Source organism: Drosophila hydei, unplaced genomic scaffold (genome assembly GCF_003285905.1).
Source record: "Drosophila hydei strain 15085-1641.00,03,60 unplaced genomic scaffold, DhydRS2 tig00000330-arrow-arrow-pilon, whole genome shotgun sequence".
Classification (NCBI taxonomy): domain Eukaryota; kingdom Metazoa; phylum Arthropoda; class Insecta; order Diptera; family Drosophilidae; genus Drosophila; species Drosophila hydei.
Genome location: NW_022045710.1, coordinates 165,201 through 185,601, shown reverse-complemented (window position 1 = coordinate 185,601; position 20,401 = coordinate 165,201). Strand labels below are relative to the sequence as shown.

The 20,401-nt window shown below is 40.8% G+C and overlaps 1 protein-coding gene across 1 annotated transcript; it reads right to left on the bottom strand.

The window, feature by feature from the left end:
- Positions 1-566: 566 nt before the first annotated feature.
- On the bottom strand, positions 567-19,107 carry LOC111593720. Its single transcript, XM_023306691.2, has 10 exons — positions 18,109-19,107; positions 14,543-14,620; positions 7,620-7,908; positions 3,703-3,887; positions 3,335-3,500; positions 2,866-3,153; positions 2,732-2,799; positions 1,826-2,506; positions 1,361-1,399; positions 567-1,276 (listed from the first exon to the last, which is right to left on the bottom strand). The coding sequence occupies exons 1-10, from the start codon at positions 19,093-19,095 to the stop codon at positions 641-643; spliced, it is 3,417 nt and encodes a 1,138-aa protein (XP_023162459.2). The 5' UTR covers positions 19,096-19,107; the 3' UTR covers positions 567-640.
- Between the last annotated feature and the right edge of the window lie 1,294 nt (positions 19,108-20,401).

Here is a 20,401-nt window from a genome sequence, read left to right as displayed (position 1 = left end):
TAATCGGAAATTTACTCAAAATGTACAAAATTGTTTAATATTTTAAAAAAATACCCTCTTCCATGGTGCAACGTCTGGTGAGTGAGCGTGTGTATATCGGAGAGGTGTACACAAGATTACTGGAGTATATTCTAATACCGAATTTGATTTACACACACACATATGTATCTATATATATATATATATATATATATATATATATTTTTTTTTTTTTTGTACAATACATGCACATGTTGCTTATTACACACGCACATGCAAACATGCATACGTACATATATACATACATAAATACATAAATAGGTAAACTGATGTTTGTTTATAGTCGTACGGAAGAGGGGTGGGGTGGGAGAAGGTAAGGGTTGCTTAAGTTCCTTCTTAGTCACAGCAAAGAGACAGGAGCCAGATGTAGTTCGTTGTACTGGGTGCTGCCATTACAGTGCGAAAACCGTGACATTACTCTTTCTCTTTCACTCTCTCTTTATATATATATATATATATATATATATATATATATAAATATATGTATATATATACATATATATATACATATATGTAGCTTAATGATTTAGGTTCTCGGTACGGCAATCTATCGCTGCTATGGTTGCTGCTGATTCGTGGCAAGCATCAAGTCTCATAGACTTCATGAATTGTGTTGTTCCTGTTGCGACTGCGGGTGGGTGCTGTGGGATGCTTGGTTCGCGCTTGTTGGGAAACTATGCGGCGATGCGTGCATATCATTGCCATTGATCTGCCTCTGTTGCTGCGGCTGCTGCTGCTGCTGCTGCTGCTGCTGCTGCTGCTGAGCGGCGGCTGAACTTCCCACTGTTGATTCGCTTTTGATAGCGCCAGTGTTGGAAGGCGTCACGCTCGTGGCGGCCACCGAAGCAGCCAGACGAAACGCAGCCTCTGTGTGGGAGCGCAATATCGCCTCCGCCTGCTGATGCATGCGCAAAGCCGTTTCCGGATGATGGCTATGTGGATGCTGGGGATGCGACGACGCCTGCTGCGAGCTGGGCGTCACAGCGTGCTGCGAATAATTGGACGCCTGATGATGCTGATGATGCAGCGCCTCCATTTGATGCATGCCGCCCAAGCTGGAGTCCAGCGAGCCCCGCATCATGTTTATCATCACCGAAGCCGATGTGTCGCTCTGCATTTGCAAACTAGGAACGTTTATAGTCGGCGATCGTCGCGTGCCATTGTTGCCCCCCGCATGGCTCTGCTGGCTGCCAAGCGGCGAAAGCAGTGGCAAGAGAGGCAGCTGCTGCTGATGGTGGAGTTGATGTTGATGTTGATGTTGATGTTGATGTTGATGTTGATGCTGATGCTGATGCTGATGTTGGTGCTGGAGCTGTGGCTGTTGCTGGCTCTGCTGCTGCAGTACCTGGTGCTCGCTTGGCTAAAAGTGAAAGAAACACATATCAAACATCATATCATCTGCCATTGCCATAATCAACTTCAACTGTTAAAGTTAAATCTTATTGAGGTACACCTTGACCCATTGAAATTCCAAATTCAGACCCCATAACCCCATGACCAGGGCGAAGATGTCGACTTGAGTCGATCCTTCCTCTTCAGCTATAAAGCAGTGTAAGACAAGTTGATCCTATCTTCGATAGCTCGTGGCATAACCTAAGAATTCGTTATTAGATTTAGAGCTAGAGACTGTTGAGTTTTCTCCGATTTTACTAGGAGCTTACACACTGAATTCCCATTATCAAAGGGTTTAGGCTAATGGAACAACTGCCCAGATGGCTAGATGCCCTGCTGCCGAGTTCCCAACAGCCATTGTCAGATATGTATGCAGGAATATTACAGTCCTTACCTGTGGCTGATGGTTTACGGGATTGTTCATGCGCATGGCGGCGGCCAGGTTGACGACTGCCGCCTGGACTACGGCGCTGCCTGCGCCGGCAGTGACGCCGTCTATGGCTCCGTCCTGCGACCGGGAGCCTGCGGATGCTGCGACAGCTGCAGCGGCAGCTGATGCTGCCGCCATCAGGGACATGCGATTCGCGTGCAGCTCGGCGTCCATGCTGTACTGGCTGGAACTGGGCAGACGCAGCTCGTTCAAGTTGAGTTTGTTTGAGCTGCAGTTGTTGTTGTTATTGTTAATGCTATTATTGTTGTTGTTGTTAACGCTTATAATGTTATTGTTGTGACTGCTGTTCTCGTTTTCGCTCAAGCCCTGGTCCTGGTCGTGGTCCTGGTCCTGGTCCTGGTCCTGGTCCTGGTCCTGGTCCTGATCCTGATCCGATGTGGATGACGAAGAGAGTCGTCCATTCGATGAACATTCCGAGTTCGCGGATGGCGAGGGGCACAACGAGTTGGATCCTCCTCCAGGTGTAGCGCCCACTCCCGCACCTACACCCACGCCCACGCCCACGCCCACGCCCAACGGCAACAGGTGTCCAGCCGGGTCTCGGACTCCGCTACTGGTCGAGGAGGCAGCTAAAGTGGCTGCCAACAGGGACTCTCGTTCCCTCTGCTCGGCTGCCGCTCGAGACTGCAGTAAGAAAGTAAAAGAGGTACACATGTAGGTACATTACAAAAAAGGTACACTCAAGACGCAAAGCAGAAGATATCGTGACAAGAAAGGGGTATCTTAAGGCAGCAAAGTATAAAGGATAAAGCCGGGTATTAGGGTATTATGCAATTGAAATAAAGCAGCGTGAAGGTACAGTTGAAATGAAGGTGAAAGTTAAGTCCTCTGTGTAGGTAAGGTACATACCAGAACGTATTGTGCAGCAAACTGATGCTTTGGATCCATACGCATATGGTCCATGTGGGTGAGCAGACCTGCAAGTTGGGAGATCCAGTAAAATATATAGCGATACATCCAGCAATATCAAGCCGTGCACCTACCGTTTTCGTGGGTGAATACTGCCTGACAAACAGAGCAGGGCCACATGCGCAGGCTGCTGGTCAGCTGGGAGGTCTCCGCGTGGCAGGCGAGATGCTTGCGCAAGGAACCCTCGTTGACATAGTGCTTGCCGCAGACGGGACAGGGATGGTTGGCGGTTCTCCGCTTGCCGAGGTAGCTGTCATTCAAACTTGATCCACTGGTGGTCGATGGTTGAGCGCAGCTCAACTCGGACGCGCATTGCGCCGCAAGTGAGCCGCTTCCGTGGATACCATCTCCGAATTGAGCCGCTTAACCCAGAGTGAGTGACGAAGAGCTCATTAGTCATTGGTAAGTATCAAAGAGGCAATTCAGACTCAGTGAACTCAAAATGCAATTTGAATTCAGTGAATCTTGAATCGATCCTTGGGTCTTTGGATTGGTGAATCCAAAACGGAAAGGAGGAGGAGGCGACTTGGTGTGAGTTCTTACGTGGTTCGGTTGGAGGCGAGGACTTCTCTTTGTGGACATGCTTCATGTGATCCATAAGCGCCTCGGTGCCCAAAAAGAGCTTGTGGCATACAGGGCATGAAGTGGCATTGGGTCCCCCAATGAGTGCCGCATGCTGCTGCAAGACACCAAGATGCAGCTGTAGCTCCTGAGTTGAGGCGAGTTCAGATCAATGAGAATACCGTGCAAGTCGAATAAATTGATGGTGATGAAGGTGCGTTTTTATTTTTGGCAGCAGACAAAAGTACAAAAAAAAACATTTTTTGAGTTGAGTTTTTGGGAAGTTATGAATTGTGGATTTGTGGAATTGTTTATGATCGATGTCCATTAGTCAGTGTCAGAATACTTACCTTCGACGTGTGGGTGCGCAGGCTGGACTCTGTGGCGAATCCCTTGCCACAAATATTACAATGGAATGGACGATTCTTGGCCCGCTCTACTTGCGCGTCATGGTTACGCAAATGCTGTTGCAGATTGGATAGCTGGATGAATGCTCGACCGCAGTCCGGCAGGTGGCATTTGTACGGTCTCTCTCCTGGAAGAATGCAATTCGGATAACATATATATGGGACATCAAACTGTATTTCATCGAGCCCCCAAGGGCCAGAAGATGTAAACTCAGAAGCCAAAAGGTAAAGATTAGAGGGCGAAGCCAGTACAGAGTATCAATGTAGTCGAGTTTATCTATTCTCAGTTGCGCTCATCTGGACTCACCAAACATTACAATTTCAACTTTCCCGCAATGCAAACTCGAAGTAGTGAAATCCCTCCATAGCACATCGACCCGGACACAGTCTGCCTAGCCACCGTCAGAGTCAGGCAATCTAAGCTGTGTGCCAATTATGCTCTTGAGCGAAAGATGGGCAAAGCATCTCTCATTCATTCCAAGCCCCGTATTTGGGAACGGGCTCCAAGTATCCTAACTGCTGGATACCCAGCTCGAAAACTTAGGAGATATAGTTTCAGAGCTTCGGGTTTCGGAGTGACTTAGTCGTTCCATTGAGTTCGACTTGCCAGATATTTGGTAGTATATATTCAGTCTTTTCTTAGTCTTCTCTTAATAGCCTTTCTTTGATCAAGTCTATATTTACAAAATATTTCTATATTTGATATCACCTCTACAGGTTTACCTATATCTGCGATAGGCAGAATGCGTTAATGACACAGCAAGGAAGGAGAGAGAAGGAAGAGTCGGGAGTGCCCCACCACGACATACCCCAACCTCAGCTCGCTTTGCGTTTTCAAACATTCTTTACACTTTACGTAACACAGTTGCAGTTGCGATTCGATTAATAGAATTCGAGAGAATAGTCACTTATTATAAACCCTTTGCTATTAGCATCTGTGCAATCGAACAGATTTCAAAGGATTTTCAAATGGCCTGCATTCGCTTGGTCTATTGGCTTATCATTAGAAGAGCAAGCTCTTTCACATTTTGGCTACATTGCCTATATATGTTAAATCGGAAGTTGAGAAAGTGGAATGTGGAATGTGGAATTGAGAAAAATAAAATAAACTGGCTCCAAAATAATAGGTCTTTAATATGAACTGAGCGAGGAGGAATCTTGTAGCGAAGACACTTGGACGTTGGGTCTAAGTGCTGAACGTCTCGTCTCAGATGCTAATTGACTGATTGACTTCATTTAACGAGATTAAAAAGTAAACGCTAGAAAATGATGTCGAACCTCGCGCAAGCTCGCCGCCTGAATGAGTAGGAATTATTTAGGGTCGTCCCAGTTGCAGTGGCTTGTTGCGCGTTGTGCGTTGCTCGTTGCTTTTTGCCTTAAAAAGTTGCAGCTTTGCGGCAATTACGTGTATCAGATTTGCTCGAAAATTAATTTCATTTGAACGCGCAATTAAATGAAAACATGGAAGGTCAGCATAGTGAGCGCGGGTCCGTAAGGTGCCAAAGGACGAAAATGAAGAAAACCGTTTAAGCTACTTACAGTCACTTCGCCTGGCTAGCGACACCTACTACTAAATGCAAATAAATACCAGCAAAGTGCAGTCAGGGCAGACGAAAGCTGCGGTTGCCAGTGGAATTCCTTAGAACACTCCCAGCTCTATCCTCCATGTCCCCCTCCATGTGCCCACGACGCCACTTCACACCTAACAGCACAATGTCGAGTCTTTCTATTTGGCCAAGCGTACTTATAGCGCCTTAAAGTATGCAACGCCTGAGAATACGTGCTAGCCGAGAGGAATTCCGTGACTCGCGCGCTTCGGCGCCTTTTACTTATATACAAGAACGGGTTGATCGGGTGCAGGCGACAAGGACAAGGACAAGGGTCTGTGGTCGACTGCTTAATAGCCTCTCCATTATCTTTTGAGTTTAGTTGTTGATGATGCCGCGGACGCTAACGCTAACGCAGATGCTGAGGCTGATACGGATGCGGATGGAGATGCTCGTTTGTAGCTGGCTAACCTGTTAGCCGGTTAGATGGTAGAGCGACAATGAATGATTACCATTGCAATGCCTGATTATCCAGCCGAAGCACACACTGCGAGAAGTTCAACCTCTTTTTTGTTAGGTCTCACTATTAACAATAGTCAAACATCATCAAATATTTGAGTTCAAATCATCCAGATCTATGGATTGGACAGATGTACCAGAGTTGCTACTTTACTAAATCAATGGTACACTAAACCGTACAAGCTGCCTCAGGTGGTTGGAAGGTAGCAGTCTTGCAACAATGTAGCATGGAAGTCCGTTTGGGATTAGAGGCTTGTCACCTGTGCGTACCAAAATCTGTCGTTTATGAGGGCAATGGTACAACCCGTACCTTGTAAAGGGTGCTTTGCCTCTGGCACTCAACACGAATGCACATAGAGGTACGAAATGATCGAGTTTTTCTTGCTGTGCACGCCAAGACATGACCTGACCAGGACAACAATCGCTACATAAACACACAGCTGAAGGTCGTCGGGCAGCTTCCGGTTTGGGTTTGGATTTGGGTTTGGCTTTGGCAGGGTGCAAACTGGTTTTTAATTAAAACGTATTTGATTTCTGTTTTCTGCATTACGAGAAGAAGGGAAGTGAGTGGTGACACAAAACTATGCATAAAAACTGAGGAAAAAACCAAAAAGAAAACCAGACGAAAATATATTTAATTGTAATCCTGCAATCAGGTGTGAAAGAAACTTACTTCAATTAAGAGGTGGAGAGATCCTTTGACACAAAAAATGTTTAAAAAAAATGCTTTCAATGTAGCTAATGACGCTGAATAATTTTCGCCAGCCATTCCGTCATCCCTAATCCCATCCTGATTCTGAATAAAATATATTGCTACTACTATTCCCATAGGTATTTTTACTCAGTTGCAGTTCGCAGCTGGTGCTGCTCGAAAAAGTCGCGACAAAAAGCACTCAAAGTTTATTTAATTATCATTGTCATTTTGTCATTTCGCCATTTCGCCAATTCGCTCGTCTGCCGTTTCCTAGCTGTTGGCTGTGTGCGTAATATAAATATTTGTCGTGCGTCCGGACACAACGATTGCTGCAAATGCAATGCAAGGCGAAACAGTAAATGTGGAATGGCGCACAGAGCAATCGGCATTGGTGTGAGCGAGATGGCCGAATTATACTGACAGTCCAGCAAGTTCGACATTTGAAAGAGGAGAGCCGCTAAGGGCTCTAGTTGTCGGCGCACAGTGAACCAAAACAGTTTGACATTGATGTGAAAGTTATGTACGTGAAGAAAACAGACGAGTGAACGACCTTAGAATACCCTGCACTAAAACACTCATTTTCAAATCATTAATCAACAAAAAAATTAACGTCAATCTGTCAGAGGAATTTAATTTGCAGTTTTTTACGATAAAAGAATGAATTTGTTCCACATTGCAGGTGGAGCAGGCAAAGCGAGAGCGAGACCGAGAGTGGGAGCGAGAGCGATAGAAAGTGACGGCCGTTTTAATTTGTCACAAGTACCAAACATTTTCATCAGCGTTGTAATTATGAGACGAAAAAAAAATAATAAGTAATAAGCACATAATATGAATTCAAGTTAGGACCAGAGAAAATCCAAATTGTAATTAGGAAAAACTGCAAATTGCATTTGATCTTAAGCAAGGGCTTTTAGTCTCGCCATTGGCTGTACTTTTCGTATACTCGTCTACGAGGTGATATGAGTATATTGGGTTTCTGCAATGTCCGGATTGCTTTTGAAATTCGGAAAATATACTCGAGCGGTTCGAGGCCCTGAGAAATATATACATATACATATATATGTATATGTATATGTGTATAAATGTATATGGATACTTACCGGTATGGAGTCGCGTATGCTGTTGGACATGGGATAGCTGCTTAAATCTACGATCACAGTAGGAGCATTTGTAGGGCTTCTCTCCGGTGTGGACGCGTATATGCTGTACCAGTTGGTGGTTGCTGGAGAAGCTCTTCATGCACTGGTGGCACTGATGGGGCTTTGTCTCCGATCCACCGGGTGTCGTGCTGCCCCCAATGCTGGCAGTACTGGCCACGCCATGGGCACCCAGTCCGACTCGTGGTATCTGCTGTTGGATTTGCTGCATGGCGCTCTTGTGCATGAAAAGCTGAACCATTCGAATAGGGCGAAGGAAAAACAGAGTAGGAGATAGAGAGAGAAAGGGAGAGAGAGCATACCGGTTAGAAGAGATCGGACACCGTTAAGTATGTTCTTATACATATATGCATACCATATATGTATATATAGTTGCAAACTCCAAGCTAGAGTCCTTAAGCCTAGTCGGTTTTATACTTTATCATCTATTTCAATTAGACTAGGCATAGATAACATAGAGAACTGACCTACTTACAGTAAAGCCTCGCTAGTCGGAAGATTTGTAAATATATAGTGAGTTTCTCCCACTAGTCTCGTTTTACAGTAGCAGCTACAGGACTACCGATTGCCTCAACTGACTCTGGCCTAGTTGCTAGTCTGGAGTTCACGAATTTTCCTTTAAGTTATTCGATTCACCCTGAACACTTCAAGAATAAGAATGTGGTTGATTGTGTGTGTGTGTGTGTGTTTAGGGTGATGACAAATATCTGATCTGCGTATATTTTTATATTTTTCGTGATTAATAAAATATTTTCAATATTTTATATTTTTTTTATGATATTTCAATTGATATCTATTTTAGTCATTATTTCTAAAATTTTTATTAATGCACTTTTTATTTATTTTTACTTTTAAAATTTATTATTATAAATTGTTACACAAATAAATATATTTAGATTTATTGGATATTATAATTTTATATTGTTTTTATTTTATTATATTATCTTTTATATTTATTTATAAATATTTTTGAATAGATAAATATCTTAAATGATTACATTATTAATTTATTAACATTATTTAGTTCATTTAATTTACTTGTTTATTTTGTTATATATATAATAATGTTTTTATAACATTTCTTATATATGTTTTATTTTGTTTTATTTCAATATTATTTATAAATACATTTTTCAATTTTAGTCCTCATTATATTTGATATGTTCCAAATTATATTTTATAATTTATTCATATTCAGTTTGTATACACGATTCGCCGTTGCTCTACTTAGTTCTGTAACGATTGTCAAGATTCTGCTCCAATTGGTAAGTAGCTTATAAATATATATAATATATATATATATATATATATATATATATATATATATATATATATATATATATATATATATATATATATATATATATATATATATGATGTATTTACTATGTGGAGGGAGAATTTATTTGACTTTTGTCTACTAACTTCACGCAGAAAATGCTGTTGGAGTTAGCTTTCTGGTGCTATTTATAGATTATCCGCCAAATATAAGTAAAATTCTTTTTGCTTATTATTGTTTTTTATTATTGTTTTTTGTTGTTGAGGCCAACTATAAAAATGTGTACAGTTGCATGTTGTACAAGACGAAAACAAGTCAGCAAAACACTTTAAGTTTGTCTTCTTTTTTCATGGCAATTTTTTTACTTTTTACTTTTTAAAAACGATTTAAATATATGTATATATATATATATTTAATAAAAGTAGAAATTGAGCAAATCTTAAAAGGCATGTATATATATATATACATGTATATATATATATATATATATATATATATATATATATATATATGTATATATATATATATATGTATATATATATATATATATTTGTGATCTGATATTTATGTATATATAGCGTCCTTTGGTAATCCATAGATGCATATGGTATGTATGTAATATTCACATATTTATATTTATTATTTGTTAAGCATAATATATATGCATATATGCCATTTTAGATCGTATCAACCGAAATCCACTTTTTGCTGATTTTTATTAAACTGCAGAAGCAAAAACAGAATCGCACAAAAAAGTGGGCAAAAAAATGAGACTCTGAAATGAGTGGTAAAGGTCGCGTATGGAATTTTTCTCAAATTAAATAAATATAAGTTAAAACAAGAAAGTTCTAATCGGGGTGCCCGACTAGACGATACCCTGATCAGAGTCCTATCTCTCTTTTTTAATACTTTCAATAGTTTCTATCAAGTTTTGTTTCCGTCGACCAACACCGTCACTGCACTGATGCTGCAAGAAACTGCAAATATCAATTTAAGTAGCAGCTGAGAATTGAAGCTCAATTCAATCGCAATTTCGACTCTTAGAATAGGAAATATGTACATATGTGTATGTTGCACATGTATAGGAAAAATTCGTACGCTTGGCGCTGCTTGACATGTGCTTTTGCAAATTGGCCAAACGTTTTGTTTAATAACTTCTGTCTTATTTAATGGATCTTAATGACATTTTCAGCATATGATCTAACCTGTACGATATATAATAACTGCATTTTAATAATGTATTTAATCTATAACAATAAAACGGTAATAGGTATTGATTATTGGGTAGAAACTTAATATGCGCGTGCTATAGACGGACTTACAAGTCTGTAATTCTGAGATACATACGGACAGACAGACGGACAGACAGACTTGGCTCAATCGGCTCGGCTTATCGTCTTGATCAAGAATATATATACTTGCCTGTTGCATACATTTGTATACCTTGACTCCCCATTTTCAATGGGTATCAAAAGCAGTACTAGTTAGCTAAGTACAGATATGTAATCACGGACTTTGGAAGCGGTTCGTGCTATCTTCGGGATGCGAAAATTCGCCTAACGTAAAGTTATAGTCTAAACACATATAAGAAGAGATTTATATCTTGTACGGCTAAATGGAAAGAGAAATAGAGAGAGAGACAAGTATCCAACGATAAACACCTTAAATATCCGCTAGAAATATGGTAGTAGGTGCGAGTAAAAGGAAAGAGAACGCAGAAAACGAAGGCGCACACTGAGTTGGCAAAGGCAGTCAGACGGTCGGGTTGTTGGGTAGTCGAGTAGTCGGGCAGTCGGGCAGTCGGGCAGGTGGCAGGCAGTCAGGGCGGACAAGCCAGTGAGACAACCCGCGTGCGGTGTTCTCTGGTTGGTTGGTCGCCAAACGGTTTGTTTGCACTCCCGCCGATTCGTTGCTGCTGTTGCTCGTCATTTGGCCGAGACTCTTTGCAACTGCACTTTTTTGTTTTTTTTTTTTAATTCATTTGGTCGCTAGTCCGGAGCTCCTTCGCTCGCATAAAAATGGCGAGCACTACACACACACACACACTGGCGGCGCTGCCCAGCCACTAGCCAGCCAACGGCAGTTCTGCGAATCGCCGGGCAAATGAGATTGCGATAATAGCAACTGTGTGTGTCTGTGTCTGTGCGTATAGAAGGGGTAAGGAGAAATGTGAATATGGAATGCGAAATGGACGAGGGTCAGTTGCTAATGGTTGTTGGAGAAGAGGGGAACTACGACTAGACCGAACACAGAATCCCTAAAAGTGCACATTTTCACACACACACCTACATGCATATATACAGCATATACTTCATGTATATGTATATGTATGTATGTATGCAAATATAACTGCTTCTAAATTCATAAGACAAAGCTGTTCAGATAATTATTCGATTTTTTAACGCAATGGAAATACTTAAGGCAATCTATATATTTTATAGAAACTACTACTAAGTTACTAAGTACACGTACATATATATGTATATATATGTATATATGCACTCAAATTTATATGTGAATGAATACTTTTATATGCGACTGTGCGAGTGCATATGCTGCCTTACATATACGTACATATATTTTTTCTATTGCAAGTTTTTTATAACCATTTTCTTTCTCTGTTTTACCGTAGCGCATTTTTTGTTGTTACCTTTTTTCTAATTCTTCAACACACGCCCATGGAATGAGAGGAAGAGGGAGAGGACGAGGGAGAGTTGCAAAGGGGATGTACTGCTATGTACAGTTAGGCAGTGTGTGTGCGTGGAAGCGTGAGTGTGTGTCGCGCACGAGGGAAAGACGAAGCAGCCAAACGCTTCTTGCCGGTGTCGCCGTATGCCACAGCTAATACAAGCAGGAACGAAACAAAAAAGTAGGGAATTAAAGAAAGAAGAAAAAGAAAAAAAGATAGTGGTCGAAGGCGAACAAAATAAAAATGGTTGCAAAAAAAATGTTGCTCGTGTGTGTGTGCATCTCATGTTTTTCTTTCAGTTTTTTCTGAGCATCGAGGGTGGAACACAATTCCAGACATAACCCATACCCGTTCACACACTCAGGATACTCTGAACGTTCCTTTGATATGTCTGTGCGTCCTTTGGCATCTTCATGAGCTTCACTACATATATCTATCCACATGTGTTTATATACAAGTGTATGTAATTGTGTGTCTATCTGTAGTTATGTATATATGTAAGTATGTGTGCCTGTGCTCATTCATTTTAGCTTGAGTTTTGTTTCGTGTTAACGTTTTTAAAGTTATACATATTTTCCTGATCAGCATTGTGTATATATGTATGTATGTAAGTCCAGACAAATATGTTCTCTGAAATATATACACTCCTTTGCGTTATTTTAACGCCCACTTTTATGCTTTGTTTTTGTTGCATATTATCAAAATTAATCATTTGATAGTTCCGCAATATTTAACAAATAATCTTCCATAAATTCTTCTTAAAATAAAATAAAATTGGCTGCTGTAATTTGAATATTTGAATTCGGAATCGCATTGTATAAACAAAGAATGAAGTTTAATGAAATCACGAACTAAGCTTGGGATGCTTTTAATTAACTTTTTTTTATTATATTGATTTCCAGACTCGTACACCTTCTTGGCCAACTATTTCAAGACATTTGACATTTGTTGTAAAGTTAAAAGCTGCAATTTATAGGAACCAATACAAGAGCTGGCTTCGCACACCATCGTACCTGCAATCCGGCTGAGCAAGCGGAACTGATGCTCCCCTTTACAGAGCTCCGGGAGTTCCAAATTACAATTTTTTCATATGATCAATCTAAGTACTTGAACTGGGAAGGCCGAGTTATATTGACTTGTCCAAAATTTATGTGTGGTTTGCTCCTAAGTTTTAGTTTCTATAGATATCCAGCTTTTGAACTACATCTTTAGAATTTTAAAAACTTGGCTTACGACCATTTTTTTCTTTGATTCCTACACAAAAGTAGTGTGAGTAAAATTATTTTTCAGTGTGGAACGTCATTCCGTCCCCTGCCGATGAAGAGTTTTTGACGAAAATAGAGCAACATTGTATAGCAATATAAAAGTTATTTTATCAAAGTTTTTTGGTCACAGATCACATAAAAGAATAACAAACTCAAAAAAAAAAAAATTTTCGTGCAACAGAAAGTAGAAATTGGAAAAATCGAATAAAAGAGTAAAAAGATGGCGCTAACCTAATGCCGAGGAGTGTATATGTGAATATATGTATGTAGATCTTATGCCTCATTTCATGCTAATGAGTTCAAAGGGGAACATGTGGGAAAGGAACGATGCAGCTTTCCAACCATATTCACGAAGACATGCTGAAGAGGAAGAAGAAGCACTAGCGGCTGTGTGCACCGCTGTCTTTGTCACATTTAGCTCTATTAATAGAGTCGAAACGTCTTGAGAAGCCGAACAATATATATATATATATTTATATAATATATATTTGCTCCAGCTGGCCAGCTCTGCGATCAGAGCTGTACACAAGAGCGAAGTTGTGTGACGTCACGAAAAATGATGCACTTTTCCCTATCTATCGAGGCATTCAACTCACACAAACACCTTTACGTATAGCACAATGTAAATGCAAGTGTGTGTGTGCGCATGTGGGAGGGGCGTTGGGCGTTGGGCGTTGGGCGTGTACTTGGGTCGTAGCAGGGTTGTTCGCTATGTGAAAAAAGAAAACAAATGAAATATTCGAAACTTACCGTTGATTTGGAACAAAGTTTAAGAAAACCAAGAAAAAACGAGCAACTTGAATAAGAAAAGAACAATTTAAGAAAAACAAAGTAAAACATAAAATGTGTAAAATCATTGTTTATTGACTTAAAAACAAAACTACAGTAAGCATTGCAGTTGTTGACTACGTGATCCTTTCGGATTCTGATGATGATGGCAAATTAAAACGGATTATTGTAACTCTGAGTGTGTAAGTGTGCGTGTCTTTGCTGTTTGGATACTTAGAATATCCATTTCAGATTTGGCATTAAGATTATCCACAGATTCCCCTATTGCCACCCATTCGAAAGAAAAGCTAATGCCAAGTCTTGCCACTTCGAATTACTCTCATCCAAATGTGATTCATTTGCTTGGAATACTTGTAATATATACATAGGTATACTCGTGGGGATGACCCTAGACTAAATATCTGTTATGAAATATCTGGAAAATTGGGTAAAACTATAGATACTCAACAGTCTTACGGCTAGAAACTTAAACTGTCTATTGACCCCTCCGACTTGGGGAGACTCCCTTATCAGGTTTACCAAAAGTAGATTGGAAGTCTCTCTATGCTTTTCGAACACACCTATATATATATATTCATAGACATTAAGAAACTTTAAAAACTAAAATAGCCAGAGGTCAAGACTCGTCTTGTCCTTGCCACGAACTTAGGATATGTTTCAAATATATGAGATACTTAAAGGTATTGGATATGCATGTACATGTGACTTTAGTTGCTGGTTTGTATGTGTGTGTGTGTGGGTGTGGGAGTGGGTGTGGGGGTGTGTGTGTGTGTGTGTGTGTGTGTGTGTTTTGTGTCTTCAACGTGGAAGAGTACTATACACAACGGAAGAGATGCCAACTCACTCGTTGCAGGGTCGACCAACATTCTTCAAGGGTTCGTTCACTGATTGCGGCAGCGCTGCTCGATCTCGAAAGCTGAAGCTGCAAAGAGATGCATATAAGAAACAGTTAATTAAGTTGTGTATATCCTTTATATCATAATTAGCAATATTCCAGGCATTCAACAGTAAAACGAAAAGAAATAACTACTGAAGGGAAAGAAGGAGATCTGCTTCACTTATCTCTTCATCAACATTAAGAAAGTGATGCAAAGAGAATAAGAGAAAGAGACAGCGACATCAAATGCGAGCTTCACTGTGAAAGTCAAATCTGCCTTTGTCAGAAATTTACTTGAAAGTTGACCGAAAGAAGGAGAAAGAGCGTTCGCTCCGCCATCATAGCATCTATTCGTCCGTTCCTGCATCTGTCCGTCCGTCCGTTCGTCCGTCCGTCCGTCCGTCCGTCCGTCCGTCTCTTCGCCCATACACATGCGCGCGTCAATCCTTCAGGATGTCCTCGCTAAATTATTATCTTCAATCCGATTTTTAAACTATGTCTTAACTACATGTTCCAGCCAGGCTCGGAGTACACAAATCGGACAGATGACTTACTGCTGGCCCACTACATTTACAATATTTCTATAGTTTTAAGGTCGATTAGGCCCGAAGCACAGAGTTTCTTGAGTCGTAGTGTGGAAGTTAAGCCCGTAGAGTATCCTCATGGAGCAAGGTGAAGCAGACCTGTCCAGACCTGGCAAATCCATAAACTTGGCCTGAAGCCAACCAATAAATTATATTTTAATTTATGCTTATGAAATATTCTAGTTAAAGAAATAAACATTACGTGCGTTTCTCTATTAGCGGTTAGTCGGGTTACAACATTTACAGTTACATTTACTATATAATTCAAAGAAAGTTAATTTTTTTTGTTTCGCCCTTTAAACTTGGGCTAAAATAAAGCTCATTAATTAAAATAACTTAAAAATGGGAAGCCTCAAAGATGGTCGCTGCCCGATCAATTCTTCTCTTTGACAATCTGCCCTCCATTAAGCTGGAGAGTTTCCCCTAACAGGACTCTAGTAACATGTAAAAGATATAGGATTGGAGAAGATGTTCAAACTGAATTTTTCACTGGAAATGTTTAATTTCTGTATTCGTTGAACAATGTAATATTATCTTCATATCATAAGTCATAAGTGCTAACAACACTTCTCTTCTAATCTTTGTATCTAAAAATCTAATGCGGGCCGACCGACTCATGGAGTAAGAGAGTAACCAAAATTTGAAATTATAATAGAACTAAATAGATAATTGGTTGGGTTAGTTAAAATTTTGACAGAGTTTCAATTGGAAAACAAAATTACATCGTGCTCCTTTTCACAGTCAAGAGTCATTTTTTGTTTTTTTTTTTTTTGCAAAAGGAGTTCGAGTCGAGGTTGGAAATCAAAGAAAATAATATATATATATATATATGTGTGGATATATGTTTTACATATATGTATATATATATTTTGATTTGTTGCCGCGCGCGCGTCGACTGCTTTTAGTTATCTTTGTTGCTGGCTCCGTTACACGTCTCTGCATATCTGTGCAAGTGCACACTTGACATGTGTGTGCGTGATGCGTGTGCGTGTGTGAGTGGAGACCTGATTAAGAGCTGTGAGTCCAATTGGAGTCCTTTGGATCAGCTTCATCAGCTCTTGCGGTGTCCTTGTCAAATTATTTGTTTGTTTACTTCACGAACTCACATGTGTGTGTGTGTGGGTGTGGGTGTGGAAATAACTGTTTTTTCATATGTGTACACACATCTCTGTTTATCAACATGCCTGTCCATGTATTTATATGTGTCTGTGTCTGTCTCTGTCTCTGTGTATGTGTGAGCTTATTTTCGAGGGCACCAGAAGCCGGCTTTAAAGCTCGAAAGGCAACGATTGGTGTTTTTTGTTTGATTGGATGGACTGGGGGCTGGCACTAAACTCATTTCGATTATTAACCGTTTGTCTTTGAGTGATTCATAAGTTGGAATTATAGGTGCTTAAATACCACTTAGAGCGCGACCGCCTATTTGCTACAACTGACAAACTGTTTCTGTTTCTGTTTCTATGACGATATTTCACTGTAGCAAAACGCGAAGGCACACACAACCTGACGGCCCGATGTCCTTTGAACTTCTGCTGGCAGACGTTTCGCCTTATCCATAAACGGGATACCAGTCGCAACGTCTTATGCTCTGTTGTCGTCGTCGTCGTTGCCGTTGCCGTTGCCGTCGCCGTCGCCGTCGCCGTCGCCGTCGTCGACGCCAGCGGTTCTGCTCTGAGTCCCGTTACTTGCGTCAACTTGTGCTTCTCTTTCTAACTCGTCGACATCGCTTTGAATCTCTCTGTTTGTATGTGTGTGTGTGCTCGTACTATTATTGCTTTCTTCAAGAAATTATGCGTGAGTTACATTCAGGGAAAAAACCAGCATAAAAAACAAAGCAAAGAACGAGAAAAAATAACAAAAGCACTCGCTCTCTCTCTTGCGCGCTGCATGTGGCGCGGAAAAGGCAAAGCAAAAACAGAAACAGCAGTGGCCGCGGACAGCGTCCGACGTAAGAACAGGAATAACGACTCTCTGTATGTGTGTGTCCGTTGTATATGTATATTGTGTAGTGGTATAAAACTAAACTTGCGCTCACTCACACCCCAAAATCAACTCATAGATTAAATTCCACCCCAGCCACAAAACACATTCACAGTCAAACATACAGACAGGCGCACACACACACATACAGAGAAACAAAGGAGGAGAAATAGCCAACGTCGACGTTTATGAATTGGGGTTACTTGGCAAAAAAGCCACCTAAAAAACTAAGCAGGCGATAAGAATTTTGTCCCTTTCATGTTTCAACTCTCTCTTTCTCTCTCTCTCACTCACTCTCCGAGTTGTTCACGCTGCCGTCCCTATAATTTCAAACAGACAAAAAGGTAATTGAAAATTTCGCTTTTTTAAGAGGGGAAATTTGTTGCTGCTGCCCACATCACCAATCTCCCCCACCTCCAAATCTCCCACCTTAGGTGGAATTGTTAGCAGCAAAGAAGAAAATTCAAGACCAAATTTAACTCTCAAGCAGGCAGAGGACTATAGCCACAATTTAAAATGTCTAGAAGGCTCGTAAAATAAGAGAGCTTTGACTCACTCTCTTTACTACACATCTTCATCGTCGCGTACCCCTTCTCTCTTCGTTCAGCTCTTTTGACTTCTAAGTAAAGGGGTAAGGATGAGATACATGGAATCATATTTAGTAAATACGTGTGGGCAATTTAAGAGACTTGGTCTCTTCGACACTATGTTCTGCTCTTCTCTCTCTTACGCTTTCAAGAGTATAAATTCCCTTAACGAATGAAATGCATTTGTGATTCTCTTAAAGGCTTTTTGAATTTGAATATCAGCAAATGGCTCGGCTCTTGCAGAGCTTTGCTTAATTTCCTGTGATTTCAACAGTCTGTTCAGGATCACGTCGTGTGGCAGGTTTAGCTGAATGTTTTGTTTAACTTTTAGCTGTCTAACTTACCAATTTGATTGTCTTTAGATTCATTTTGATTGTTTTACCTGAATCTCATTGGCTAGTTTTTCGTTATTGTACTTAATATCGGGCGTCGAGCTGCCGGCAGATGGCGTTATCGAATGCTGCGGCGATTGTTGACCTTGTGAGATGGGCTTGGAGATCAGCGGACTGTGTGATTGATGCGGCGGTTGCTGCGAATGCTGATGTGGATGCTGCGACTGTGACTGCGACTGTGATTGTGGCTGCGTCTGTGCCTGCGGCTGCGTCTGAGGCTGTTGCGGATGCTGCTCACTGGAGGCGGCAAAAAAGCTCGTGGCATATGCCTGCTCCGGTTGCCGTGGATGCGGATCGTCGGAATGCTTTTGCTGCTGCTGGGATTGCGGTTGATGCTCCTGCTTGGTTTTTACGGGCAGAAGACTGCTCCCGATACTGTTGCAATTGCTGGGATTGTCCAGCTGATCGGTTGCGGAAACGGAGCCGGAGCCGGAGCCAGAAACGGAACCGGAAACGGAATTAATGCCTGAGCTATTATTCAATGCCGTTGTCTTCAGGTGCGCAGCAGCGGCTGCTGCTGCGGCTGCATTAAACAGCAAGTGATGATTGCTCAGGTGCGCCGACGCCGCTGCTGGCGCTGCTGCCAGCGACTGCTGCACAGCAAACGCCTCTTGGCTATAGCACTGATCGACATGCTGCTGTTGTTGTGAGGGCGAGAGCTGCGACTGCGGCTGTTGCTGCTGCTGCTCCAGTTTGCTATGCAATGGCAGGTGGTTATTGTTGGCGGTCGACGACTGCTGAGCGGCTATGGGGTGCGAATGCGGATGTGGATGCGGATGTGGATGCGGGTGCGGGTGCGTATGTTGATGATGGTGCTGCTGCTGTTGTTGCTGCTGCTGTTGTTGCTGCTGTTGCTGTTGCTGTTGCTGTTGCTGTTGCTGTTGATGCTGCTGTCGCTGTTGCTGTTGCTGCTGATGGTGCAGGGAGAAGGGCGCGCGCGCTTGCTGCCAGAAATCAGCGGCATCCATTTTAAACATACGTAAAGGAATTTTGTTGAACGGCCTTAGCTGAAGCTCTTCAGCTTCCGCTTCCGTTTCCGTGTCCGTGTCCGTGTCCGTGTCGGTTTCCTCGAACCGGAGACTGGCTTTGCGTTGCTGCTCCTGCCGCTGGCCGCTGTTGAACTGCAGCAGTAGCCACTCGTCGATCCTTAATTGCGATCGAAATATCAGTTCCTCGGGATCCAGGGCTGGGTTGGATATGTTCCAAGGACCTGCAATACAATTAGGTAAAAAAACAGTTACAAACTCTGTCTTAGAGCTAACTTTACGATATGTTAACCCCAAAAGTTCCAAAAATAATCACATTGAATACACTAAAGTCTCTTAATGATATATGCCTAAATTATTAACTCTATTTTCTTCATATAGTATTGCCCGGAGATTGAGAGACTATTTAGACCTTACTAGTACTGGTATTGGTATTACCACTGCGATAGTACTACTCTAATTATTATGCCAATTATATCTATTATAAGATTTTCTTGAAGTTGTGTCCTGCGGAAGCCTGCGAAGCGAGTTACGTATTCAAAACTGGGATATCACGCCTCGGAAATTATCTCCATCCATCTTATATACTTCACCTTGTTTTTCTACATATATATATGTATGTCTCTGACCCATAAGTCTCTCAGGAGGGTATTGTTTCTTCCGCATTGTTTCGTTTACACGAATTTTTAAGATCATTCACCAAAATATATTTTTATTAAAAACAGATAAAAGGTAATATAATTAATAATAAAATTAATGATAATTAATAATAAAAATTAATTATATTAATAATATTTAATTAAATATATATTCGTATATTAAATGGAAAAATAATTCAAAAATTTAAAATTACAAAAAATTAAATTAAAATAAAAATGAAAATAAAAAAAATTACAAAAATATATTTTAAAAGTAACTAATTAAGCAGAGGTAAATTTAAAAGGTTCAAAATAGGGAACAAAATAATAAAAGCTAAAATTATAAATTATAATATAAAATAAATTATATATCAAATACATTGTGAAAAATATTAAGTTTCAAATAAGATTATTGCTTGAAATATAACATTATATTATTAGTCAGTTCATATTTGAGCACATGCACACACACACACACGCACACACACACTAACATACACGCACACACCCACGCGCACGCACACACACACAATATGTATTGAACACTGATCTATGAGAGTTTATTTTGATTGGAGTTGGGACATACTCGCTTGATATACGATACACGATATTCGATTTAATTCCAATCGCGCTGAAGATCGTAGCAATACGATATGGAT

What these genes read in the sequence shown, in the direction of transcription:
- LOC111593720 (XM_023306691.2), bottom strand. Translation starts at nt 19,095, where the DNA reads ATGTTTAAAATGGATGCCGCTGATTTCTGGCAGCAAGCGCGCGCGCCC. An exon ending in AGTATTCACCCACGAAAACG is followed by an intron (nt 2,800 to 2,865) that starts GTAGGTGCACGG and finishes CCCAACTTGCAG; the next exon opens with GTCTGCTCACCCACATGGAC. An exon ending in CCGTAAACCATCAGCCACAG is followed by an intron (nt 1,400 to 1,825) that starts GTAAGGACTGTA and finishes TTTCACTTTTAG; the next exon opens with CCAAGCGAGCACCAGGTACT.